The sequence below is a fragment of the Pectinophora gossypiella genome, chromosome 28, assembly GCF_024362695.1.
Source record: "Pectinophora gossypiella chromosome 28, ilPecGoss1.1, whole genome shotgun sequence".
Taxonomy (NCBI): Eukaryota; Metazoa; Arthropoda; class Insecta; order Lepidoptera; family Gelechiidae; genus Pectinophora; species Pectinophora gossypiella.
Window position 1 is genome coordinate 2,096,818 of NC_065431.1, and position 24,200 is coordinate 2,121,017.

The 24,200-nt window shown below is 39.6% G+C and overlaps 1 protein-coding gene across 8 annotated transcripts in view; it reads left to right on the top strand.

Moving 5' to 3' along the window:
* The window catches only part of LOC126379128 (zinc finger protein swm), a 56,013-nt gene that overhangs the window by 27,258 nt on the left and 4,555 nt on the right, over nt 1-24,200 (top strand). For 6 of the 8 annotated variants that reach the window (XM_050027763.1, XM_050027757.1, XM_050027760.1 and 3 more), the window contains exons 14-22: nt 232-363; nt 8,475-8,627; nt 10,561-10,720; nt 11,615-11,733; nt 13,978-14,022; nt 16,997-17,074; nt 18,441-18,544; nt 22,580-22,724; nt 23,109-23,237. In XM_050027763.1, coding sequence (XP_049883720.1) covers nt 232-363; nt 8,475-8,627; nt 10,561-10,720; nt 11,615-11,733; nt 13,978-14,022; nt 16,997-17,074; nt 18,441-18,544; nt 22,580-22,724; nt 23,109-23,237 — 1,065 coding nt within the window. The remainder of the gene's footprint in view (nt 1-231; nt 364-8,474; nt 8,628-10,560; nt 10,721-11,614; nt 11,734-13,977; nt 14,023-16,996; nt 17,075-18,440; nt 18,545-22,579; nt 22,725-23,108; nt 23,238-24,200) is intronic. The other 2 variants (XM_050027762.1, XM_050027764.1) reach the window with 1 other exon arrangement.

The window sequence follows — 24,200 nt, forward strand, 5'->3', positions numbered from 1 at the left end:
CGTGGTGGAGTATGCTCCATACCCCCTCCGGTTGATTGAGGGGAGGCCTGTGCCCAGCAGTGGGACGTATATAGGCTGTTTATGTTATGTATCTTATGTCACTAAAACCTTGTATATCTTTCTTTTCATTAGTGATATGTTCTGCGCATCCCATAGCATCACGCCTGTTTTCCCACAGGGGGTAGGCAGTGGTGTAAAATGAATTTTCTTCTAACCCACGGTACGTTGCAGGTGTGCTACGAGGGTGATCCGGAGGGCGCTCTGATAACGTTCTCGACGCCGACGGAGGCCAACGTGGCGTACAAGAGCACGGAGGCGGTGCTGAACAACAGGTTCATCAAGGTCTTCTGGCATAACCACGAGGTGAGTCGTGACGGCCTCTGTGGTCCAGTGGTTCAATTCAATTATTTACTATAAAAAACTCCTCCAACACAACTCTCAACTCTTTATAATTAAAACACATAATAACGGGTTCTTACCGCGTTTAAATGGGGATATGAGACTCCCGATATTTCGACACTGTTGCAAGTGCCATGATCACGGGATGACTGATGAGATTGGAGTGGAGTAGGTAGATCCATAATTTTCTACGGGCAGACATATCTGTCTACCCTCTTTCTTTGCCGCTTGTTTATGTTTTTGATATCGGAATGTTCGGAACCATCTGAACTCGCACCAAACTCACTACGACAAACCGCACTCACTGTGTCCTCACGTTTTTTCACCACATTAGGCCGTTTCAAGCTTTTTACAACACCTAAACTCTCAACTCTTTCTCTTGTTTTTATTTTTTTTTTCTCAACGGCCTCCGTGGTCCAGTGGTTCGAGCGTTGGTCTCACGATCCGGAGGCCCCGGGATGGGGAAATATCACAAAAATCACTTTGTGATCCCTAGTTTGGTTAGGACATTACAGGATGACTTGATTGTCCGATAGTAAGATGATCCGTGCTTCGAAAGGCACTTTAATCCGTTGGTCCCGGTTACATTTCTGATGTGAGAATATAGTCGTTACATGAGTCATGCCAGGGGCCTTTGGCGGCTCAATAATAACCCTGACACCAGGGTTTAACAGTAGCGACACCTGATGGGAGAAATGGGCAGTTTTAACCTCATTCTTTTTTTATACTAATTTTTTTTTGTTGTTTTGGTTTTCCCCGAAGGGTAAGGCAAAGGGAACTATGCCCATACAGCCATGTCTGACGTATTTTTTTTCTTGATGATTAAAGAAATGATGAAAGGTGATGATGATGAAACCTAAGCCCCCACCCTCGGAGTAGACTCCTACTCCGAACCCCAAACGAATTAACTCAAAAGTCCGCATAAACTTTTGAGTTATGAAGCGGCTTCCTGACACGAAGCGAAAATAGGCATGTTCAGAATTGTACTATATTTCGCCTGGCAACATCACAAACATAACTTTAAAAAAAAATAACTTTTTGAAAATTTAGTTTTGGAACGTCTCTCTCACTCTCTTGCTTTCGTGTCGTTATAGAGGTCAGACGTGTGACCCTCGAATAATTTTTGAATCTTTCGAATCATTGTCGTAATTGCCGAAAATATTCCTAGTGCAACAGTGCCTTTAGATTGGGAAGACAATCCATCGCTCGAGTGTTTTGCCACAGTTATAGGTAACTCGGTAATCTGAGGTAAGTCGGCGAGCTGAAGGTACTGCAGGAGCCTCCCTGGCTGTTGGTTCTCGAGCCTGCGTATGTCACAGCAGGTCATCTAGGTGAGTCTTTCTCTTTTAAAGGCATTTTCTCGTCGATTGTCGTATTTTTATAAGTTGCACTTTCGTATCAATTTTTTACCCAAATTTAGTATATCGCAATTTTCCCAATACAGTCCACTTTTAATATTCATTTTTTGGTCCTTTGAGCACGATATTTCATTTGTAAGGCGATCTAAGGATTCCATAATCAAATTTTTGTAGTTGAAAATTAATTATAAAAAACTTGAAGGTAACTTTAAAACGACACATATTTTATTCTGTGTTAACCTTCAAAAGATTGAAGACCGTTTTGTTTCAAATATTATAATTTTAAATTTTTGAACTTGCTTCTGAACGCACCTTGTCAGTCTGCTGTCACTGTCATCCGTACGTCAAGTTGACTACTTGTCAATCGAGTCTAAAAATAACCTCATACATATCACATTGTTATTCATTGTTTTTGTTGGTTTCGATTGTTTTTCGTGTTGTTTTTGTTAAAATAACTTAAATTAACAATGAGTAACGATGATAGTATGTCGGTTACTGGAGACAGGAACCGCATTGCTCGGGATTATGCATTTGCCCGTATCGAAAGTATGGAAAACACGGACTTGGTAGGATATACTTTACAGGACGTGAAAGAAATTACGGATGAGTTTCACAGAGCGCAGATAGAAGTATTGGCGTCAGTTTCGAAAGAACATAGACCAGGCGAGTTAAATTTTTCGGCTCAGTTTGAAACAAAAGTGAGGTCAATAAAATATCGTATGTTGAAGAAATCGCAAGCTGATATAAAACCTTCAGTTTCAGTTTCGGATAATCAGTGCTTAAGTGTAAAGTTGCCTAAAATAAACATAACGCCTTTTGATGGAAGGATTGAAAATTGGATTTCTTTTAAACAACTTTATGACTCACTTATTCATAATAGGGAAATTCCAGCAGTGGAAAAGCTACATTATTTATTGACCTATGTTCGAGGATGTGCATTGGATTTAATAAAGAATTATCCAATTTCAGATGAGAATTATTTAAATGCATACAATGTTTTGAAAAATCATTATGAACGTAAAAGAGTGTTAGCGTCAATATTTTATGAAAAATTATTACACTGTGAATCTGTGAAGTCTAAAAGTAGTACAGAATTAAATAGAGTTTTTCGTACTTTTAAAGAAAATATTGAAATTTTAGATAAATACCAGTTACCAGATAGGAATTTTATGCTGTTCCATTTGTTATGGTCCAAGCTTGATGTAGCTACTAGAGAGGCTTTCGAGTTACAATTAGAGTCTGATGTTGATATTCCGGAATATGCTGACTTGTGTAAATTTATAGAAAAGCGAAGTCAAGCTTTGGAAAATTCTGGTAAATTGAATATTGTTACTACAAAGCCAGTGTCTAAAACAAAGTCATCGCTTATTGTACCACCTGTGATCAGCTGTACGTTGTGTTTAAAGGTTGGCCATAATATAGACAAATGTCCCAAATTTTTAAAATTGACTCCTCGTGAGAGATTTGCTTGTGTGAAGGATAAACGACTTTGTATTGTATGTCTTCATCCCTCTCATACAGTCAAACATTGTAAGTCATCAGTTCACTGTGACAAATGTAAGTATAGGCATCACGCGCTACTTCATTTCCACACGTCTGCTGATGATGACATTTCTCAACAATGTATCGAAGGGACTTCGTCGAATATTCCCACAGCGTTGACTGTTCCTGGAGGTCATTCCCAAATTTTATTTTCGACTGCTATGGTCTTAATTAAAAATAAATTTAATAAATTGACACCTATTCGCATACTTTTGGACAGTGCTAGTGCCTGCAATTTTATTACTTTGACTTGTGCTCGGAAGCTTGGACTTGACATAAAGGACAATGCCCATTCTGTGAATGGTATTGGTACGGTATCGGCCGATACTCTTGGCACTGTCGAATGTGAGATAGTACCATCTAATGGTGGCTCCTCATGTAACTTTTCGTTTAATGCTCTCGTTTTGTCGCAAATTTGTACTGACATGCCGTCGGGACAAATTGATATTTCCTCTTGGAAACATATTAGGGGATTAGATCTTGCTGATCCATTCTTCCACCAGCCTGGGCCTATTGACATGTTGGTCAACGCCAATATTCTCGCTTCGGCACTTCAACCTGGTCTTGTCAAGGGCGAGTCAGGTCAGCCTGTTGCTATCCGCACTGTTTTCGGCTGGATAGTAATGGGTGAATGTGCAATTGATGTTGACACTTGTCGTTCTCGTTCTCGTAAAGGTTCCTGTGTTGTGACTAAGGACTGTCTTTTAGTGTCGAGTTTGTCTTTGGACAACAGTTTAAAGAAGTTCTGGGAGTTGGAGAATTTAGATCCTCCTAAGCCTGTCGTTTTTTCGAAAGCTGAATTGTCGTGTGAAACCTATATGGAGGCTTCTTATTGTCGTAACCCTGAAGGTAGGATGATTGTCCCGTTGACCTTTGTCGACCCTCAGGAGAAGCCAAGGTTTTTAAATTCTCGTGAGGTCGCACTTAAGCGACTTCTGAATTTAGAGAGGAAGTTTAAAATAACCCCTCTCTTTCGTACTGCTTATATTAACTTCATGGACGATTACCTCAAATGTGGTCATATGGAAGAAGTTGAGCCGCCTCTGTCGTCTGAAGGCCACTTCTATTATATCCCTCATCACGGAGTTCTACGCCCTGACTCGGTTACCACACCCTTGCGTACGGTCTTTGACGCAAGTGCTAAGGATGCCGCTGGCGTGTCCTTGAACGATTCGTTGCTCCCTGGCCCTAAGTTACAGAAGAACATTTTCGATCTTCTGGTTAGGTTTCGTTGGCATGCTGTAGTCTTCACCGGGGACATCAAGCAGATGTATCGCCAATTCTTGGTCGAGTTGCGAGACTGCGACTATCAGCGCATTCTTTGGCGAGCGTCTCCAGAGGATCCTGTGAAGGATTTTCGCCTCCTTACCGTAACTTATGGGGTATCCTGCGCTCCGTACCAGGCGCTTTGGTGCATCGCTAAGGTAGCCGAGGAATTCTCATCTCGTGCTCCTCAAGGTGCTGCTGTCTTGGCGAGAGATACTTACGTAGATGACATTGTGTCAGGTGCAGACTCTATTGAGAGTGCTCTACTAATGCGCAAGGAGTTGCTGGACATCTTGTCGTCGTCTTGTCTCCATTTGCGGAAATGGGCCTCCAATAGCCCTGAATTCTTGAATTCTTGTCCGGACTCTGACTTATATTCCGACCGCCTCCGGAGTTTCGAAGATATAAGTGATTTATCGCTAAAAATTCTGGGTCTCTCTTGGCTCCCACAAGAGGACAAATTTACTTTTCGTACTTCAATGGATGATTCACGCTGTACTAAGCGATCTATCCTCTCGGATATCGCAAAGATTTTCGACCCTTTGGGTTTATTATCGCCGGTCGTATTTTTTGCGAAATATCTAATACAACTGTTGTGGTTGTCTGGAACCGATTGGGATAGCGAAGTTCCTGTTACTATCGCGCAGGAATGGCGTAGGTTTAAGTCGCAGCTATCATCCTTGAGCTCGCTTTCCATTCCTCGTCGAATGGTCGAATCTTTTACGTCGTTGCAGCTTCACGGTTTCTGTGACGCCTCAGAAAAGGGTTACTGTGCCGTCATTTATTGTCGTGTCGTTCAAAATGACAACACTATCGTTGTGCGACTTTGCTGTGCGAAGTCGAAAGTGGCCCCTCTTCGTAGGTGTTCCGTTCCTCGTTTGGAGCTGCTAGCTGCTGTTTTATTATCGAACTTAATCGCTTCGTTCAAAAAGGCTTTAGATGGTTTTTATAATTTTGACGACATCTACTGTTGGTCAGATTCAAGTGTCGCTCTGACATGGATCCGCTCTTGTCCATCGAAGTGGAAAACCTTCGTGGCCAATAGAGTCTCGGATATTCAGGAGAAAGTGTCCCCTCAAAACTGGTACCACGTGGCTGGTTCTGAAAATCCAGCGGATTGCGGTTCTCGCGGTTTACATCCTGCTGACCTCATCCAGAACGTAACATGGTGGGCGGGGCCTAATTGGCTTTCTCAACCTCAAGAGTTTTGGCCACGGTCTGAGATACAGTTTGACCACCTTGCATCTGAAGAACAGAAGATTTATAGCCTCTTTACAGCTTCTAACATATCGTTCGTAGATGAAATTCTCAATCGATATTCATCTTTTAAGCGGATTTTAAACATCCTAGCTTATTGTTTTCGGTTCAAAAATAATTTGAAAAACTCTTCTTCGAAGGATTTAAAATCACAATTGTCGCCTGAGGAAATAAATAATTCATTTCGCTTCCTCGTGAAGCATGTCCAAGAGTGTGCCTTTGCTACAGAAATTCGTCTGTTGTCGAAAGATAGTTCTTCTCGTCCCTTACCTAAACCCATGAGAAAGTTATCTCCGTTTTTGGATGAACATGGGCTTTTGAGGGTGGGCGGTCGCCTATCTAAAGGAAGGCTGACTTATGACGTTAAACATCAGCTATTATTGCCTCGTGATCATAGGCTCACGAAATTAATAGTTGATGATTATCATCAGCGCTTTATGCACCCTGGACTGCAAACTCTCCAAAACTTGTTGGCCCAAGAATTTTGGATCTTGTCTTCGAAAAGAGCAATACACTCTGTTGTGTCGCGTTGTATAAAATGTTTTCGCGCCCATCCGAAAGTGGCACCACCTCCTCTTATGGGTAATTTGCCAGCCTTTCGTATCAACCAGATAAAACCATTCTCGTCTGCTGCTGTAGATTATGCGGGGCCTTTTGATGTGTGTTTGGGTCGGGGTCGAGGTGTGCGCACGTTTAAGGCATATATTTGTGTCTTCGTATGTACAGCCACCAAGGCTCTTCATTTTGAGCTCGTGTCGGAGTTGACCTCCGAGGCCTATCTAGCCGCCTTGAGGCGTTTCATCGCACGGCGTGGTCGCTGCTCGAAACTCATTTCCGACCAAGGTAGAAATTTCATCGGAGCCTACAATATACTTAGTGACCTTATGAAAGGGGCTTCCGGAGCCGAACGAATCGAGTTCGTGTTCAACCCCCCTGGTAGTCCACACTTTTCAGGCTTGGCCGAAGCTGGGGTCAAGTCTGTAAAAACGCATTTGTCGCGTGTCGTTGGCTCGCAACGCCTAACTTACGAGGAATTTTACACAGTCCTCACGCAGATTGAATCCATGTTAAACTCTCGTCCTCTTTCGCCCGTTAGCTCAGACCCTAACGACTTCTCGGTATTGACCCCCGGTCATTTTCTAACTATGGAACCCCTTACTATTTTACCCGAAAACAACTTCCTTGATGTAAAGTTAGGTTCATTGCAGAGATGGAAATTGTTGCAACAAATCCATCAAGATTTTTGGCGCAAATGGCACCTTGAATATTTACACACTTTGCAACAGCGTCACAAGTGGTATAATAGTCGAAGGGAAATTTCGATCGGTACTCTTGTACTCATTGTTAACGAGCAATGCAGTCCAATGAAATGGAAAATCGGTCGCGTCTCGAAACTTCATCCCGGGACTGATGGTGTCTGTAGAGTTGTCACGGTGCGTACAGAAGGTGGCGAATTCAAACGACCTATCGTTAAACTTTGCCCTCTGCCAATGGAGGATTTGAAATAAAACAGTACTCTTTGTTAACTTGTAATGTCGTAAACAAATATTTTTTCGTTCGTGTCGTTTATAGTTTTAATTTTGCTTATATATCGTGTTATAATTTAACTTCGGTTAAAATACAATGTATTTTGGTGGGCGGAATGTTCAGAATTGTACTATATTTCGCCTGGCAACATCACAAACATAACTTTAAAAAAAAATAACTTTTTGAAAATTTAGTTTTGGAACGTCTCTCTCACTCTCTTGCTTTCGTGTCGTTATAGAGGTCAGACGTGTGACCCTCGAATAATTTTTGAATCTTTCGAATCATTGTCGTAATTGCCGAAAATATTCCTAGTGCAACAGTGCCTTTAGATTGGGAAGACAATCCATCGCTCGAGTGTTTTGCCACAGTTATAGGTAACTCGGTAATCTGAGGTAAGTCGGCGAGCTGAAGGTACTGCAGGAGCCTCCCTGGCTGTTGGTTCTCGAGCCTGCGTATGTCACAGCAGGTCATCTAGGTGAGTCTTTCTCTTTTAAAGGCATTTTCTCGTCGATTGTCGTATTTTTATAAGTTGCACTTTCGTATCAATTTTTTACCCAAATTTAGTATATCGCAATTTTCCCAATACAGTCCACTTTTAATATTCAAGGCAGATACACTTTGTTTATTGAATACCCCAATATAATAACACTCGCGAATGTCTTCCGACTAACTTAATGCGATCATTAACCACAAAACACCACTTCGTATTAATTATTTAGATTACTCAATGAAGAAAGCAACTGTCCCGTTCCCGTTTCCCGCCAAAAAGCCTTTTTATACTAATATTACCTAATTATTATAGACGAGGGTGCGCTGCCGCCAAAGGATGTTTTCGGGGTACCGAACAGAGCATAGTACCCCGCTAGCCACAAGTTGATAGTGTGACTAGGGATCGACGATCCAACAGTGTTGTGTTGGAAGTTGTATATATGCGTCTTGCTGTGTAAACTTCGATACCGCGTTTCACGACTGCTTCAAGACTGCATTATTGAATGTGGCGCCATCTGTTGCATGTGAGCGGAACTAGGTGGCCAACTAGTCAGTCGCCGGCTGGTCAGTGTATGATATGTGATAAAATATGTATGAATGGTAAGCCCATATTTGAATGTTTGGTGTTCCCCGCAGAACAAGCAGGAGAACATGTCCCCGGCGGGCCAGCCGGCGGGCGGCGAGCGGCCCAGCAACCAGCACCCGATGTCGCACAACAAGGTGCTCATCAACAGGGACAACATCAGGGCCACGCACGACAACAAGCAACAACAACTCAACATCGACAAGGTACGCGGTTGTTATCATAATTAAAACACATAATAACGGGTTCTTACCGCGTTTAAAACAACAACATGCAACAGTGTCGAAATATCGGGAGTCTCATATCCCTATTTTCAACGCGGTAAGAACCCGTTAATGGCCCCGATTCCTGCAGACACCTCCTAATTTTACTTTAATTTATACCTGTCATTTTCTTATCCGCCGAAAAGGAAAGGGACGGATGATTGATAGATCTTAATTTTAGGAAGAATGAGCAAAAAGGTTATCAAATCAAAAAGGTATCTCGCTGGTATGCAAACCGTTTGACGTGTGCGGTCAGCTTAATTCTGTCGGGTTATGGGCCAATGTAAAATTTTTAGACGGTTGTTTTAGATTTGTGCTTAAAATTGACGTGTGTTCCATAAATTTTACGCTTGTCGATTGCCCGTCCCTTTCCTTTTCGGCGGATAAGAAAATGACAGATATAACTTAAAATAAAATTAGATGGTGTTTACAGGAATTAGCACCATTATGTGTTTTAATTATCGACAAAGTAACTTTACACTTATGTACGGTCACGAGTACTAATATGTGAAAAAAGTTAATGTGACATGGTTTCAAAGTGTATGTATACACTTTGAAACCATGTCACATTAACTTTTTTCATTAAGTCTTATTAAATGTCAAATATGATAGTGCGACAGGGTTCTAAAGTGGGTACATGATATTGCTCATGACTGTACAGTCATTCTTCTAGCCTATTATTTTCAGAATATCTCTTCGAGTTTCAAAATATTGTTTTTGCTGAACCAAAAAAAAAAACTCATTAAATTTTGAGCTGCACCTAAGGAACCCCTATACTTTGCACCAATGAGTTATTAATTTATCTTAAGTGCAGCTTTCACTAACATAGGCTTGACTATTATAAACGGTGATACGGCTCACCACCTATCACGTGGGTCTAAAAGAAAGCTCGGTACGGCGTGGGTACTTAGTTCATCTTGCGATGGCTGCTGTTGTGGTTCCCGATAGAGGATTACTTTGTAACATTCAACACTTTCCAAATTATACAACTAATTTGTTAATTTACTGGTTTTAAAACATGATTTTATAAAGCACATTACGTTATCATTAAAACTTAAACTTCGTAATGACTAGGGTCATTGCATAATTACATTATTTTTATTTCAAAAATATTACCTTTAAACTTGTCAGTAGAACGTTTCGCGTCTCACTGTGCGGTCGCAGGTTTGAATCCGAGGTACGTAACCTAACCTGTATTGGGCTGGTTTTCCCTTCGCGGGTTGGAAGGTCAGACAGGCAGTCGCTTCTGTAAAAAACCGGACCTGTCAAATCTTTAGGTTAGGTAAGCGGACCCTGTGAAAACGAGATAATGCTAGGGAGATGATGACCTTGAAACTTGACAATGTATACGTTTTTACAATAAGATTCCCATTGACATTCAGAATTTGCCTTTGAACTGTTTTAGGACAGTAGTTAAACAAAAGGTTCATCATATCCATCTTAGGACTTCGTATAAACAGTGGCAGCAAGTTGTCTTTGATTACTTGTGGCTCTGCCCACCCCATTTGGGATTACGGGCGTGAGTTTATGTATGTATGTTAAACAAAAACTTTACAAAAAAGGTTATTATAAAGTTAGTGATTATTTAGAAGATATGAATACATGGGATTAACTGTCTGAGAACTGATATTAGGCAGCTAAATTACTCAATTGTATACCAATATTTTATGTTTATTTTATTTTTTTAAAAGAACGTCTAGGGCCCTGTGCCGAGGTTTTTCTTGCAGCTTCTTTTCCCCGACTATACAGGTTGTGAGAAGCTGCAGTAGTTTTAGGCGGACGAGACGTTCGTTATGTAAAAATTGACGATTCAAAGTGTAACTATGTTACCTACTGAATAAAGATATTTTTGAATTTGAATTTGACAATTTTACAGGCCAAGGAGCAAGCGAACGGTGCGAGCGAGCCCGTCAAGAAGGAAGTGTCACTACCAGCTGAGAAGAGCAAACAAGTGATGGAGATGCACAAACGTGCGCAGGCGCTGCTCGAGACGCAGCTGCAGCAGCAGCTGCTGCTCATACAGAGGTTGGAAGCTGGTGAGTAACATTACATATTGATAATTGGGTCGTGTACTAGGTTTGAAGATAAATTAGGATTTAAATAAAGACAGATCTAAAACTATCGAAAAGGGTGAATATCAAAATGTGTCAAGTTTGGTGGCGATTGTCATAATTTTTTCGTGAAAAATTGGGGAAATTGGGAAAATTGGGAATTGAAAAATTCCTTTTTCATGTCGGAACCGAGGATCCTTTTGGATCTTTTTCATGTCGGAACCCAATTTTTCACGAAAAAATAATATGAAATTTCGCCACCAAACTTGAAATTTTGAGATTCACCCAAAAACATTTTCTATTTAGGGTTCCGAATGCTACAGCCACTTTTTTCTATTTAACTTATTTATTATGAATTTGAATCAAGAAAAATGTTAGACATTTTACCGCGGTAAAAAGCACACGATATCACTGTGTGCTTTTTGATATAAATTCCGTAGTAATTTCGTGTTTTGACGTTTAGTAAAAAGTAACTGATTTGACTAGTTGGAAAGTAGCCTATTATTTTGACTTGTCATTAATGAATGGTAAGGCAGTTTTAAAAAGTAAGAAAGGGGAGTCGATGGTGCAATGATTTGGTTAAATATAAGGAGTAAAGACATTTAAAATAATTCCCGTTTTATTACTATATCCCACAATTTTGGGGCTGTGTTACCATTAAATTAGTATCTCCAACATTCCAAGGACGTAAATGTTATTATTGCAAAATTAAGCGAATCACTGACTAATGTATTTAATTGTATTTGTATTTTGTCGTGTCTTATAGGGAGGTCAAGGAATTGGCCTTTGATAGACTGGAATGGAAAATGCTACACCGACAAGAGCGTGGCTCTTAAATTGATGATCCATACAACGTCTAACCTCCATATTGTCTTGCAGGCAACGTGACAGGGCCACAGAAGGCAGCGCTTATGGAGGCAATCAACTCGGCGCAAGAAGGAATAGAGAAGTTGCGGAAGGAGCTGGTCGCGTACAACAAAACGCTGCGGCAGATGCAGGTATGTACAGAGGCACTCGCCGAAGAAAAAAAACTACCCAGCTTGTTCCCAGTGATTTGTACTGTTCCCAAAGTGTGATAGTTCCCGTTGTAAACTCTTAAACAAAGAAAGAAGAAAAAAGAAAGAAAAAATATTTATTCGACATACTTATTGTTTTAATATATTAACATAAAATAATAGAATTATGAATGTATGCCGAAACGGTTCCACCTCAGCATAATGCCATAGCCTAGACTATGACGCTATGATGCTGGTTAAAGAGTCCTTCGAATGCACGAAACACTGATCAGGGCCAGACACAATGTAAAAACTATTGTGCCTCTCATCTCAGCAGATGAGAGGTTAATAGTAAGGACACTGCCAGCTTTTCTTTTTTCAAATTGTTCATTCTTGTACTCTGGGGGGTTTAAAAGGCCACATCGAAGCAATTCATCTAAGAAAGCAATGTGGTAATTTGACATTTGCGCATATAACAGTAGTATATATAGAATATGTATATGTATGTGTAGTGCTTCTATGCTGTTCTGGGAGCAAATAAAAAACATAGAACACGTTCAGCTGCTTGTCTTCCCGGGCATGTCGTAAAAACCGACAGAGGGATTGTGTCCTCTAACATGATGGACTAATGTTATGGGCGATAGGCTGATCCCTTATCACCATAAGGTTCATCATATCCAGCTTACGACATCGTATCAACAGTGGCTGCAAGTTGTCTTTGATTACTTGTGGCTCTGCCCAACCCATTAGGGATTACGGGCGTGAGTTTATGTATGTATGTATGTATATATAGTAGTATATATAAAAGCTAGTGCGCAATGTAAACAAATGTCAAATATAACTCCCGGCAAACTTCTTGAGCATCGAGTGTCGTAGTGGGGGAAAGTTCGCGCACGTACACTTCCGTGCAAAAAAAAAAATGAACTTTTGATTATTTTCTTAACTTCATTAAAAAAACAATTATTATATTATTTAACTATGTAAATAAAACTAAACTATAGTTTATTAAAACTTATATTATATTATTATATTTAATGAAAAAAACTAATCGTCAGGTAAGTATAATATTCCTTCCGTGAGGTTGAAACCAGCAATACCAGAGCTAGTGCTAGGTTTTGGATCTGTAGACATAGACCTCGTGCTAGTAACTAATTCTTAAACTTAAACAAATGAGCAATAACAAAAAAAAACACTAACAAAAGAGCAATAACAAAAACGTGACAGTTTCACTGCACGCAAGTGTATTCGGGAGTCAAAGGGACGAAGACAGGGTGCGCGGGTGAAGTATCGACTGATCTACCAATAGCCGGTCGATGCGGGACTCACCCGCCCCCGCGCCCCGTACCGCACCACCAAAGAGATCTAAAATTCGGTTGTGCGCAGTCAAGGTCGATGCTCAAGAAGTTTGCCGGGACCTATACCAATATTGCTTTCTTAATGAATTGCTTCGATGTGGCCATTTTAACTCCCAGGTCTTATCTGCCTAAAGGTTAGGTTATAATGCTCTTTTTACGCAACTTTTGCGCCTTTTTGCCGCCACGGTTCATCAAAGTCTTCTGGCATAACCAGGAGATGAGTTGTAACGGCCTCTGTGGTCCAATTGAGCGTTGGTTTTACGATCCGGAGGGCCCCGGGTTCGATTCACGGTGGGTACATTACACAAAAATCACTTTGTGATCCAAGTTCGGGTAGAACATTACAGGCTGGTCACCCGATTGTCCGACAGTAAGATGATCCGTGGTCGGACGGCACGTTAAGCCGTTGGTCCCGGTTACTACTTACTGATGTAAGTAGGTACGTAGTCGTTATATGAGTCACGTCAGGGGCCTTTGGCGGCTCAATAGTAACCTTAACACCAGGTTTGATGAGGTTGGTAATTCACCTCACAACCCACACGATAGAAGAAGAAGATCATCATTGTTAATTAGCTGGTCCAGACGTGGTGCAGATTATGGTAGATTATTTAGTGCCTTTGAGTGTCACATCTGTCGGATGCCTAACGACCTGTGGGCTGAGATCACCACAGAATGGTCTCCGAGTAGAGACAGACGCAGGCGTGACAGACCGCGGCGGAGATGACGCGACGACTTGGATGCTTTCCTGAAAGGGTAGGAGCACTGGAGAGAGTGTCCTGGAGGAAATGAAAGGCCTTTGCCCAGCAGTGGGACACCTCCAGATAAGATTCCCTGAAAAACATCAAAGACCCCTGGTCTGTGCCGCTAAGTGTTAACATGTGCAATGATGCAGGACGAGTGCGTGGCGCGCTCGCTGTCGCGGCTGCAGCTCGCGCAGGTATGCGCTTGCGTGTGCGCATGTGCGCGGTATATGCGCGGTCATGTCATGTTACGGTCGAATTCGGAGTGCAAATATCAAATGCGGCTAAATAAAAATACCAAAATATTGAACATTATTTTTTTAATGTTAATTTAATACTATTTGTTCGGTCAAGTAGTTAATGCCATATTCGGCAAATGGGTAGTTTCCTAGGTCAGAGATAAATTATGAAATTCCGGTTTGCTAAATAAAGACAGATCTAAAGGTGACAGAATACGTTTTCTTTTTTCTATTTAACTTATTTATAAATTTTGAATAAAGAAAAATGTAATAATAAGTACGACATTTTTTCACGTTTGTCTATGACGTCACAATGTGCTTTTTCATACAAACTCCATAGTAAATTCGTGTTTTGACGTTTAGTAAAAAGTAACTGATTTGACTAGATTGAAATTAGGCTAATCTATAATAAGAAACGTCAAAAGAATATAATTTGCTATGTTACAGCTTCTATAAGCGATTTGGGATCGAGAAATAGGCTAAACTTTTCACTAACCGTCACAACAAGAAATTACAATTTTTTTAATTAATAATTTGTGTAAAGGAAGCCTCTCCCTCCCTACCTCTCTGGATAACTTTAAATAAAATTAGAGATAGGTGTGTTTTTAGCACTATTTTTAATTTAATAACGGACGCCTAACTTTTGAATAGACCCTAACATAAATAGTTTCAAACTCTTATTTAAAAATAAATAAGAAATAAAAACTTTTTTGTTAATAAAAAAAAAGAAATTTAAATGCAACCGCGGGTTATTGTAATTTAAATTTGGAGAACTTCGAATTCGACCGATGATACATTACTCATTAGATTATAGAGTGGAATGGAATGAACTACAAATTATATGAAAACACTGCATGGTAGGCGCGTTTGGTTTTCCATTTATCTGAGTGAATGAATTGCGTTTGCAATTGTGCATGGGTTTTTACAATTTCTTATTATTTTTTGATTCCTGTCAAAACTTAAAAAATAATATTACTTTCTTGGTTTCTTTATTAAATAACTTGCAATGTATACCTACATTGATTTAAAAGATGTGTTGCTGTTGCAGTTTCTTGTCATTTCTCCTCAGCCATAACACGTTGCGAAATGACGCAGATTCAAAAATGTTAAATTGTTCTTCAACAAGTTTACCTAATTATAGTCTGATTCATTTCATCATCACTAATTTAAGAGCCACGCTCTTGTCGGTGCAGCATTCTCTATGCTACTTTTGCCTTCCGCCCTGACACGTTTAAATTTCATAATTAAGTACATAAGGGATATTTATGACGTAAAACATTTTGAAATCAATTTCCATTCCATTAATGCGCACACGCAAAGCACGTATTCAATACAAGTTTGTCATAACATCTCACTGTATGGTATTCATGAGGACATGTATTGTATTTGTGGTATTTATAGTTTAGTGTCTAACTCTGTATAGTGTCACTTCATTCTTCCATGTATTCATTGTATTATGTATTCATTGGTGCTAATTCAAATTCAAAAATATCTTTATTCAGTTGGTAACATAGTTACACTTTGAATCGTCAATTTTTACGTAACGAACGTCTCATCCGCCTAGAACTACTGCATCTTCTCACAACCTGTTTAGTACAATTCCAGTACTCACCATCTAATTTTATTTTAAATTATACCTGTCATTTTCGTACCCGCCAAAAAGGAAAGGGACGGGTCGACGACAGCCATAGAATTTATGGAACACACGTCAATTTTAGGGACAAATCTAAAACAACCCTCTAAAAACTGTACATTGGCCGAAAACCCGACAGAAAAAGTTGCCAGCACACGTCAAACGGGTTGCATACATGGTAGGCTCACGATCTGGAGGTCCGGGTTCGATTCCCGATGGGGACATTGTCGAAATCACTTTGTGAGACTGTCCTTTGTTTGGTAAGGACTTTTCAGGCTTGAATCACCTGATTGTCCGAAAAAGTAAGTTGATTCCGTGCTTCGGAGGGCACGTTAAGCCGTTGGTCCCGGCTATTAGCCGTAAAAACACCTCCACCAACCCGCAGTGGAGCAGCGTGGTGGAGTATGCTCCATACCCTCTCCGGTTGATTGAGAGGAGGCCTGTGCCCAGCAGTGCGGCGTATATAGGCAGTTTATGTTATGTTATTCATATTAAAATGAAAAGCCGTCAATCATCCGTCCCTTTCCTTTTCGGCGGATAAGAAAATGAAAGGTATAACTTAAAATAAAATTAGATGGTGTCTACAGAAATTAGCACCAACATTTTCATTGCATACTATGTTCCGATATGTCGAATACCCAAAATAAACTCACGTCTATTTCCCACCGGGGTAAGCAGAGACTATGGAATTTCATTTGCTTCGATCCTGTAATACCCTTTTGCTTCATCCACGTTACTACTAGACTTTATTGATATTTATTATTGATGCTTCTTAGTTGTACTATCGAAACATACTATGTCCATTGTAAATAATAATATGTAATGGTTGGTTTGTACTTAATTAAGTATTTATAGTTAATTAGATTAGATAATTTAGAAAGAGTATTTGATTAGAAGTAATCAATTATTATTAAAATTCATTGAGCTTCCCTTTTATCGATAAAAGCTTTTAATAATCTGCCAAAATAATAATATTTATATTTTAATGATTAGCGCAGTCGCGACGTGCCTGCTAGGTTACATTTTCTTATTTTTCATAACTAAATATTTATAAATAACTTCCAAAAATAGAGTTAATTAAATTAATATTATAAATAATTATAACAAAATACAAAAAATATTATAATAATATTACAACTAAAATTGATTGAAGGCAATAACTTCTATGTTATCACTTAAATAAACTTTATTTTTAAATTAGATTTATCATAGATTTGCCCGTTATAGCGTTCACTACCGGACTATGCTTTGTAAATAGCGCAACTAAATATTATAATGTATGTGTGTACTTGTCAACAGGCTAAAAAACCAAAAACACGGGAGGAGGCGCAGAAGGAGATTCTAGATGCCGAGCTGGACATGTTCACTAAACAACAGGTTAGTTTAGTTTTATAGATTATACGATCTACGTCACACACGTAGTTCGTCACAAACGCAGTTCGTCACAAATATAGTTCGTCACGTATATAGTTCGTCACATACACAGTTCGTCACAAACGCAGTTCGTCACAAACGCAAATTTGTCACTAAGTCACTTACTCACACTAATCACACTCGCTCAATTCCGAACACTCACACACTCACCTACACACTCACTCACCACACACTCTCGCTCACTCACCACCACGCCACCACTAATCTCTTTTGTCACTCTTCACTAATTTCGGAACTGACTAACGAACTGTGAACGGTTTACCGTACCCCACCTAAAACTCTATATGACAGAGATAAAGAAAAGATAAGTAATAAGCCTGATAGCAATATGTGCCTGATGGCAACATACTCTACCTGTAAACCAGAAACCTATATTAGTTATTATCCTTGTTTAAGTATCGGCATAGAATTAGGGATAATACGCAACTCTCTGAGGAGCTCGGTGGCGCAGGAGGAGCTCGGTGGCGCAGCGGTTAACGCGCTCGGTCTGCGATTGTTGAAGTAAAGCAACTTTCGCAAAGGCCGGTCATAGGATGGGTGACCACAAAAAAAAAGTTTTCATCTCGAGCTCCTCCGTGCTTCGGAAGGCACGTTAAGCCGTTGGTCCCGGCTGCATTAGCAGTCGTTAATAACCATCAATCCGCACTGGGCCCGCGTGATTGTTTTAAAGCCCGATCTCCCTATCCATCCATAAGGAAGGCCCGTGCCCCAGCAGTGGGGACGTTAATGGGCTGATGATGATGATGATGAGGTACCCATATTGTAAGATACAATTATGTCACTTTAAAATTAAAAGTTATTACAATCATAACATTTTAAAATAATAATGAAATAAAGTTAAAAAATATTAAAACAAAACTAAATGAATTTAACTAACTAATTTATTTAATTTAACTAGCGAACTAGTTTTTGTGTACTTCGCTTGCAAGTGTATAAATTCCTACCTACATGTTCTTTATTTGTTGTACCTATTTGTTCGAGCATGATATTATGTTGCAAATTGGAAGCGACAATGGTGAATGTCGGTGTACGGACAAACCAAATTTGGTTTTTGTTGCACCGTCAATTGTAAAAAATGTATTAAGTACTGTACTTATTTGTAATAAATAAATAATAAAATTAAAATCATATTTATTAAATGAAACTTATTAAAATCAAAAATGAATGAATATTGAATTAAAAATAAATGTAAAATAATAAAATCATTTTTTTAATAAACACATTTTTTATTTTTTCATGTATTCGTCGAGTTTAGGTTTAGCGTTTTCTATATTACTCTAATCAAATGTTTTTTTTTATTGAAAAATAGGAAGGACAGGACGTGACCGAGCTAGCGAAGAAGATAGCTGAGCTGCGGCGACAGATGGCGATACAGTTCCCCTCACACCTCACCATGAGGAGGCAGCACTCCAGGTTGGTATCTGTCGTGTGTAGAATTCAATATAAAAAAAAAAGATTATCCGAATACGAATTCCCGGGAAAAAATCTTTACCCGTATTTTCCCGGAAATGAAAACACGGTAATTCGAAAAACGCGGGAAAAAACCATAATTATATTCGATAACGAGATGTGGTAGCCCAGTTGGTGGAACGCTTGCCTCTCACTTTAAGGTTGCGGGTTCGAATCCAGCACAAGCCTAAACCAATGATTGTCAAATTCGTTTTTGAATTCATGTTTGAATCATAAATGATTATCATGTGTTCAGCGGTGAAGGAAAACATCGTGAGGATACCCACATTCCCGAGAAATGCATTTTCGGAGGCGTGTGGCCTAACCTGTATTGGGCTGGTTTTCCCTTCGCGGGTTAGAAGGTGAGACAGGCAGTCGCTTCTGTAAAAAACCTGACCTGTCTGGATAATAAATAAAATGTCTCCGGATAATTATTAGTATCTGTTAATGTGTGTTTCTTTTTTCAAGCTATCGAATTGTGAAGAGAAAACTTAGGTGAGACATAATTAGTTGTCCGATGTGATATTTTATCGTTTAAGACATCAATTTTTATATCTTTATGTATAAACAACAGGACAAGCTACAAAGACACCTTTCTCAGTAGAGTGTCTCATATTTTGCACCTATATATATATACATGGTATAAGAAGACCCAGGTATGGTCAATCCTGTAACAAGCCGCCATTGCTAGCCCATTGATGACGTAAGTGTTATCATTCAATCTCCAAAATTACAAGGACGTATATTTTATTATTAAAAATTAAGTGAATTACTGACTAATGTATTTAATTACTATTATTTGTCATACATATAAAAAATCTGTACGTAAATCTTTTTGGGTCATTTAAGGCGAAATTGGTGCTAATTCCTGTAAATACCATCTAATTTTATTTTAAGTTATATCTAGAACACACGTCAATTTTAAGCACAAATCTAAACCAACCGTCTAAAAATTTTACGTCAGTCAATAACCCGACACATTAATTTACTCATTCTTCCTAAAATTAAGAGCTGTGAATCATCCGTCCCTTTCCTTTTCGACGGATACGAAAATGACGGATATAACCTAAAATAAAATTAGGCGGATTAGCTAGTTATATTCTGGAAAAGTGAGTTTAATGTGTTTTTGTTTTTATTGATATTTACTGTGGTAACAGATGTTTCTAAAAATTGTACTTACCTATCAAACGCAAATGCATACCTACATACTCATAGTGTAAGCGAACTAAAAAATTTAATTTACCTACCGCTTGTTTCTTAAGTAAAAGACATTGTAACTGTCGTTATTAAGAAATATATATCTTTAAACTGAATAAAAGTACAAAATTTAAATTAAAAACATTGGACGTGGGTAATTTATTTTTTACGAAATGGCAACGCAGAGTCGCTTGACGTCAGCCGTGCTAACCTTGAAATGCTAGCTGTCAGTTTTGAGCATACCTGGTTTTCTTATACCTTGCCTATATATATCTACTGTACATATCGAACTAAAAAATCTAATTTACCTACCGCTTGTTTCTTAAGTAAAAGACATTGTAACTGTCGTTATTAAGAAATATACAGGGTGTTAGTGACATCGTAACGAAAACTTTGAGGGATGATTCAGGCCATGATTCTGAGTTGATATCAAGTGGAATTTTCCGTCGCAAAAGTATGGAACGGAAAATAATTTAAATAAGCTCTAAAATTTTCATGACTTCTCCGACAGGAAATTCCACTTGATATCGATTCAGAATCATGGTCTGAATCATCCCCTTCAGTATTCGTTACAGTGTCACTAACACCCATACCTACTTGTATGGCTACTGTATGTACTAGTATGGGGTGTAAGTGACATCGTAACGAATACTGAGAGGGATGATTCAGCTGATTATTCTGAGTTAATATCAAGTGGAATTTTCCATCGCAAAAGTATAGAATTGAAAATAATTTAAAAAAACTAAAAAAATAACATGAATTTTGCGAAGGAAAATTCCACTTAATATTAACTCAGAATCATGGTCTGAATCATCCCTCTGAGTATTCGTTACGATGTCACTAACACCCTGTATATCTTTAAACTGAATAAAAGTACAAAATTTAAATTAAAAACATTGGACGTGGGTAATTTATTTTTTACGAAATGGCAACGCAGAGTCGCTTGACGTCAGCCGTGCTAACCTTGAAATGCTAGCTGTCAGTTTTGAGCATACCTGGTTTTCTTATACCTTGCCTATATATATCTACTGTACATATCGACGTAAAATTCTCTTAAATTGATATTCTTTCAGCGTTTATAGATGGTAAGAATAACATTTCTTAAATAATGTAGATTCAAATTCAAAAATATCTTTATTCAGTTGGTAACATTGTTACACTTTGAATCGTCAATTTTTACATAACGAACGTCTCATCCGCCTAAAACTACTGCAGCTTCTCACAACCTGTATAGCCGGGGAAAAGAAGCTGCAAGAAAATCCTCGGCACAGGGCCCTAGACGTTCTTTAAAAAAATAAAAATAAAATATTGGTATACAATTGAGTAATTTAGCTGCCTAATATCAGTTCTCAGACAGTTAATCCCATGCATTCATATCTTCTAAATAATCACTAACTTTATAATAACCTTTTTTGTAAAGTTTTTGTTTAACTACTGTCTTAAAACAGTTGAAAGGCAAATTCTGAATGTCAATGGGAATCTTATTGTAAAAACGTATACATTGCCCCTTAAAAGATTTAGTAATCTTATGTAATCGACTGACTTGTAAAGCAAGTTTATTTTTATTCCGGGTATTAACAATGTGCCGATGATGAGATGACCGCGTAATCTGAAAATAGAAGCCAATCTGAGATGATGAACAGAAAGCTCGGTGAGGTGTGGGTACTTAGTTCATCTTGCGATGGATGTACCTCTGGTTGAGATATAGTCGTGGAGACGTAACGAATACTGAGGGGGATGATTTAGACCATGATTCTGAGTTGATATCAAGTGGAATTTCTGTCCATATTTTTTTCTCAGTTCAATACTTTTGCAACGGATATCAACTCAGAATCATGGTCTGAATTATCCCTCAAAATTTTCGTTACGATGTCACTAACACCATATGATTTAAGAGCCACGCTCTTGTCGGTGTAGCATTCTCCATTCTTTACCATCAAAGGCCAATTATTCTTATAAGACACAACGTTCGCCTTCTCAACGCGTTTGCGTTCGTGCGTTTCTTATATGATTACTTATTTTTTGCTTGACTTGACTTATTGTAGATTTGCCGCAGATGGCATTAACTACTTGGCCGGACAAATGGGGAGCGCTAAGGGCTCTCACCCGGTACAGAATTTAAGACAATAGGCCTGAGGGTGCCCAGTTGGGCGCGAACCTCCACTCAGGGCGTCGTCTGAGAGGAAGGATATTTCAAAATAATTAAAACACATAATAACGGGTTCTTACCGCGTTTAGCAGTAACTGTCAGTACTATTCAGAGGCGGAGAACAGGAGTCCTAGTACGGCTTTGAAATAGACTACTCTGGGCGCCATCCTACTTGCGTCAGACAGAGTACTGCGGGGCGGAAGGCAAGTGGGAAACCACTGCCCTATTTTTCCCTAAAAAAGTAGCATGGAAAATGCTGCACCGACAAGAGCGTGGCTCTTAAATTGATGATGATGACCGCGTTTAAATCAGGGATATGAGACTCCCGATATTTGGACCCCCGTTATTACGTGTTTTAATTACGATAATAACCGCGTAAACCTAAAACAATGTAAGGATATTTGAATTTATAATTACATTGAATACATGGTTTGTTTGGTTTGAATAAATGATTCCGTGCTTCGGAGGGCACGTTAAGCCGTTGGTCCAGGCTATTGGCCGTAAAAACACCTCCACCAACCCGCATTGGAGCAGCGTGGTGGAGTATGCTCCATACCCCCTCCGGTTGACCGAGGTAAGGCCTGTGCCCAGCAGTGGGACGTATATAGGCTGTTTTTGTATGTTATGTTTATGTACATGGTTTGTCTGTGCAGGGGCGGTAGATTCAACAGCGCGACTCGCTTCACTCGCAACACGGCGAAGGTGTTCGTGAACCAGGTGGTGGACCACAGGCCGCGCGCGCTGCTCGTGTCGGGTTTCGAACCTGACGACCTCACCTCGCTGCTACAACACTTTGCCGTGAGTACCAATAAGAAAATGACGGGTATAACTTAAAACTAGAAGGTGTCTGCAGGAATCGAGGGGGATGATTCAGCTCATTATTCTGAGTTGATATCAACGCAAAAGTATAGAATCGAAAATTATTTAAAAGAACAGAAAACAGTCACCTTCTGGGCGAGCTCCATCTTAAGCCTCGTCAATGCCTTCAGGCAAGTCTGGGGCCAAGAGCAAACTCATCAAATGTAAATAAACAAAATCATGAATTTTGCGACGGAAAATTCCACTTGATATTAACTCAGGAACATGAGCTGAATCATCCCCCTCAGTAATCATTACGGTGCCACTAACACCCTGCATACAGCCACTACTGGGTCTGCTGATGCATTATGTATATTTTAACAGCAATTCGGCGAGATAACGGGCAAGGAAGTGAACTTGGCGGTGCCAGAGCTGGTGATCCAGTATCGCGCGCGGTCCAACGCCGAGCAGGCCGCCCTCAGGGGGCGCCACTACAACGACCGGACGCTGTCGGTGAGTGCACACGTTCAACATACACAACATCACGCCTGTATCTCCAAAGGGGTAGGCAGAGGTGTATAGTATATACTCCGCAGAAGCAGTCGCCGTAGCCGAAACCGGCTAGAATCACATTTCATCAAAAGGGGATTTCATCATGTGACGCCGTACATAATACTGAGGGGACTAACTGAGAATCATGACCTGAATCATCCCTCTCAGTATTCGGTCGGTTCGGTCAGTATTTGGGGCCTTTGGCGGCCCAATCATAACCTTGACACCACGATTGATGAGGCTGGTATTCCACCTCACAACTCACACGATAAGAAGAAGAGTATTCGGTATGATGTCAATAATACCTATACAGATCAAATTATCAAAGTTCCTCGCGTAAGCCCTCCGGCGTCACACACACAGTTGCGCGTGATAATGCCAATGTGTAGTGTCTGTGTAAAACAAGGTTGTTTGTATGAAGTGTCCGGGGTGTGGTTTGTGGTTTCACGCGGTTATCATAATTAAAACACATAACACCGGGTTCTTCAATGGCCATTATTGTTTTTCCATCCAGATAACATGGGTGACCAACAACATGTATTTTATTTTATTTTTTTTATTAGGTTTGCCAACAGACAAAAACACTATTAATAACTACTAGAGGAACATATTAAATATCAGACATTTTTATCATTTAGGTAGTCATTAATCTTATTATAAGCATAGAATAAGGAATAATACTGCGTATAGAACGGCAACTCTCCGCTCCCCACCAGCGTCTAAGCTAGGTTTACCTCGTCTTGTTTGTGATTTGTGTGGTTAATAAGTAAATAAATATTAACTGATTATTAACAGCCTCCGTCGTCCAGTGGTTAGAGAGTTTTTTTTTTCCTAGTACCCCTGCCGCACAGGATAGGCAGGGACGTTTTTACAGTTACATAACATATCTCTTCTTCTACTTGTATTCTCTATAATGCCCGCAAT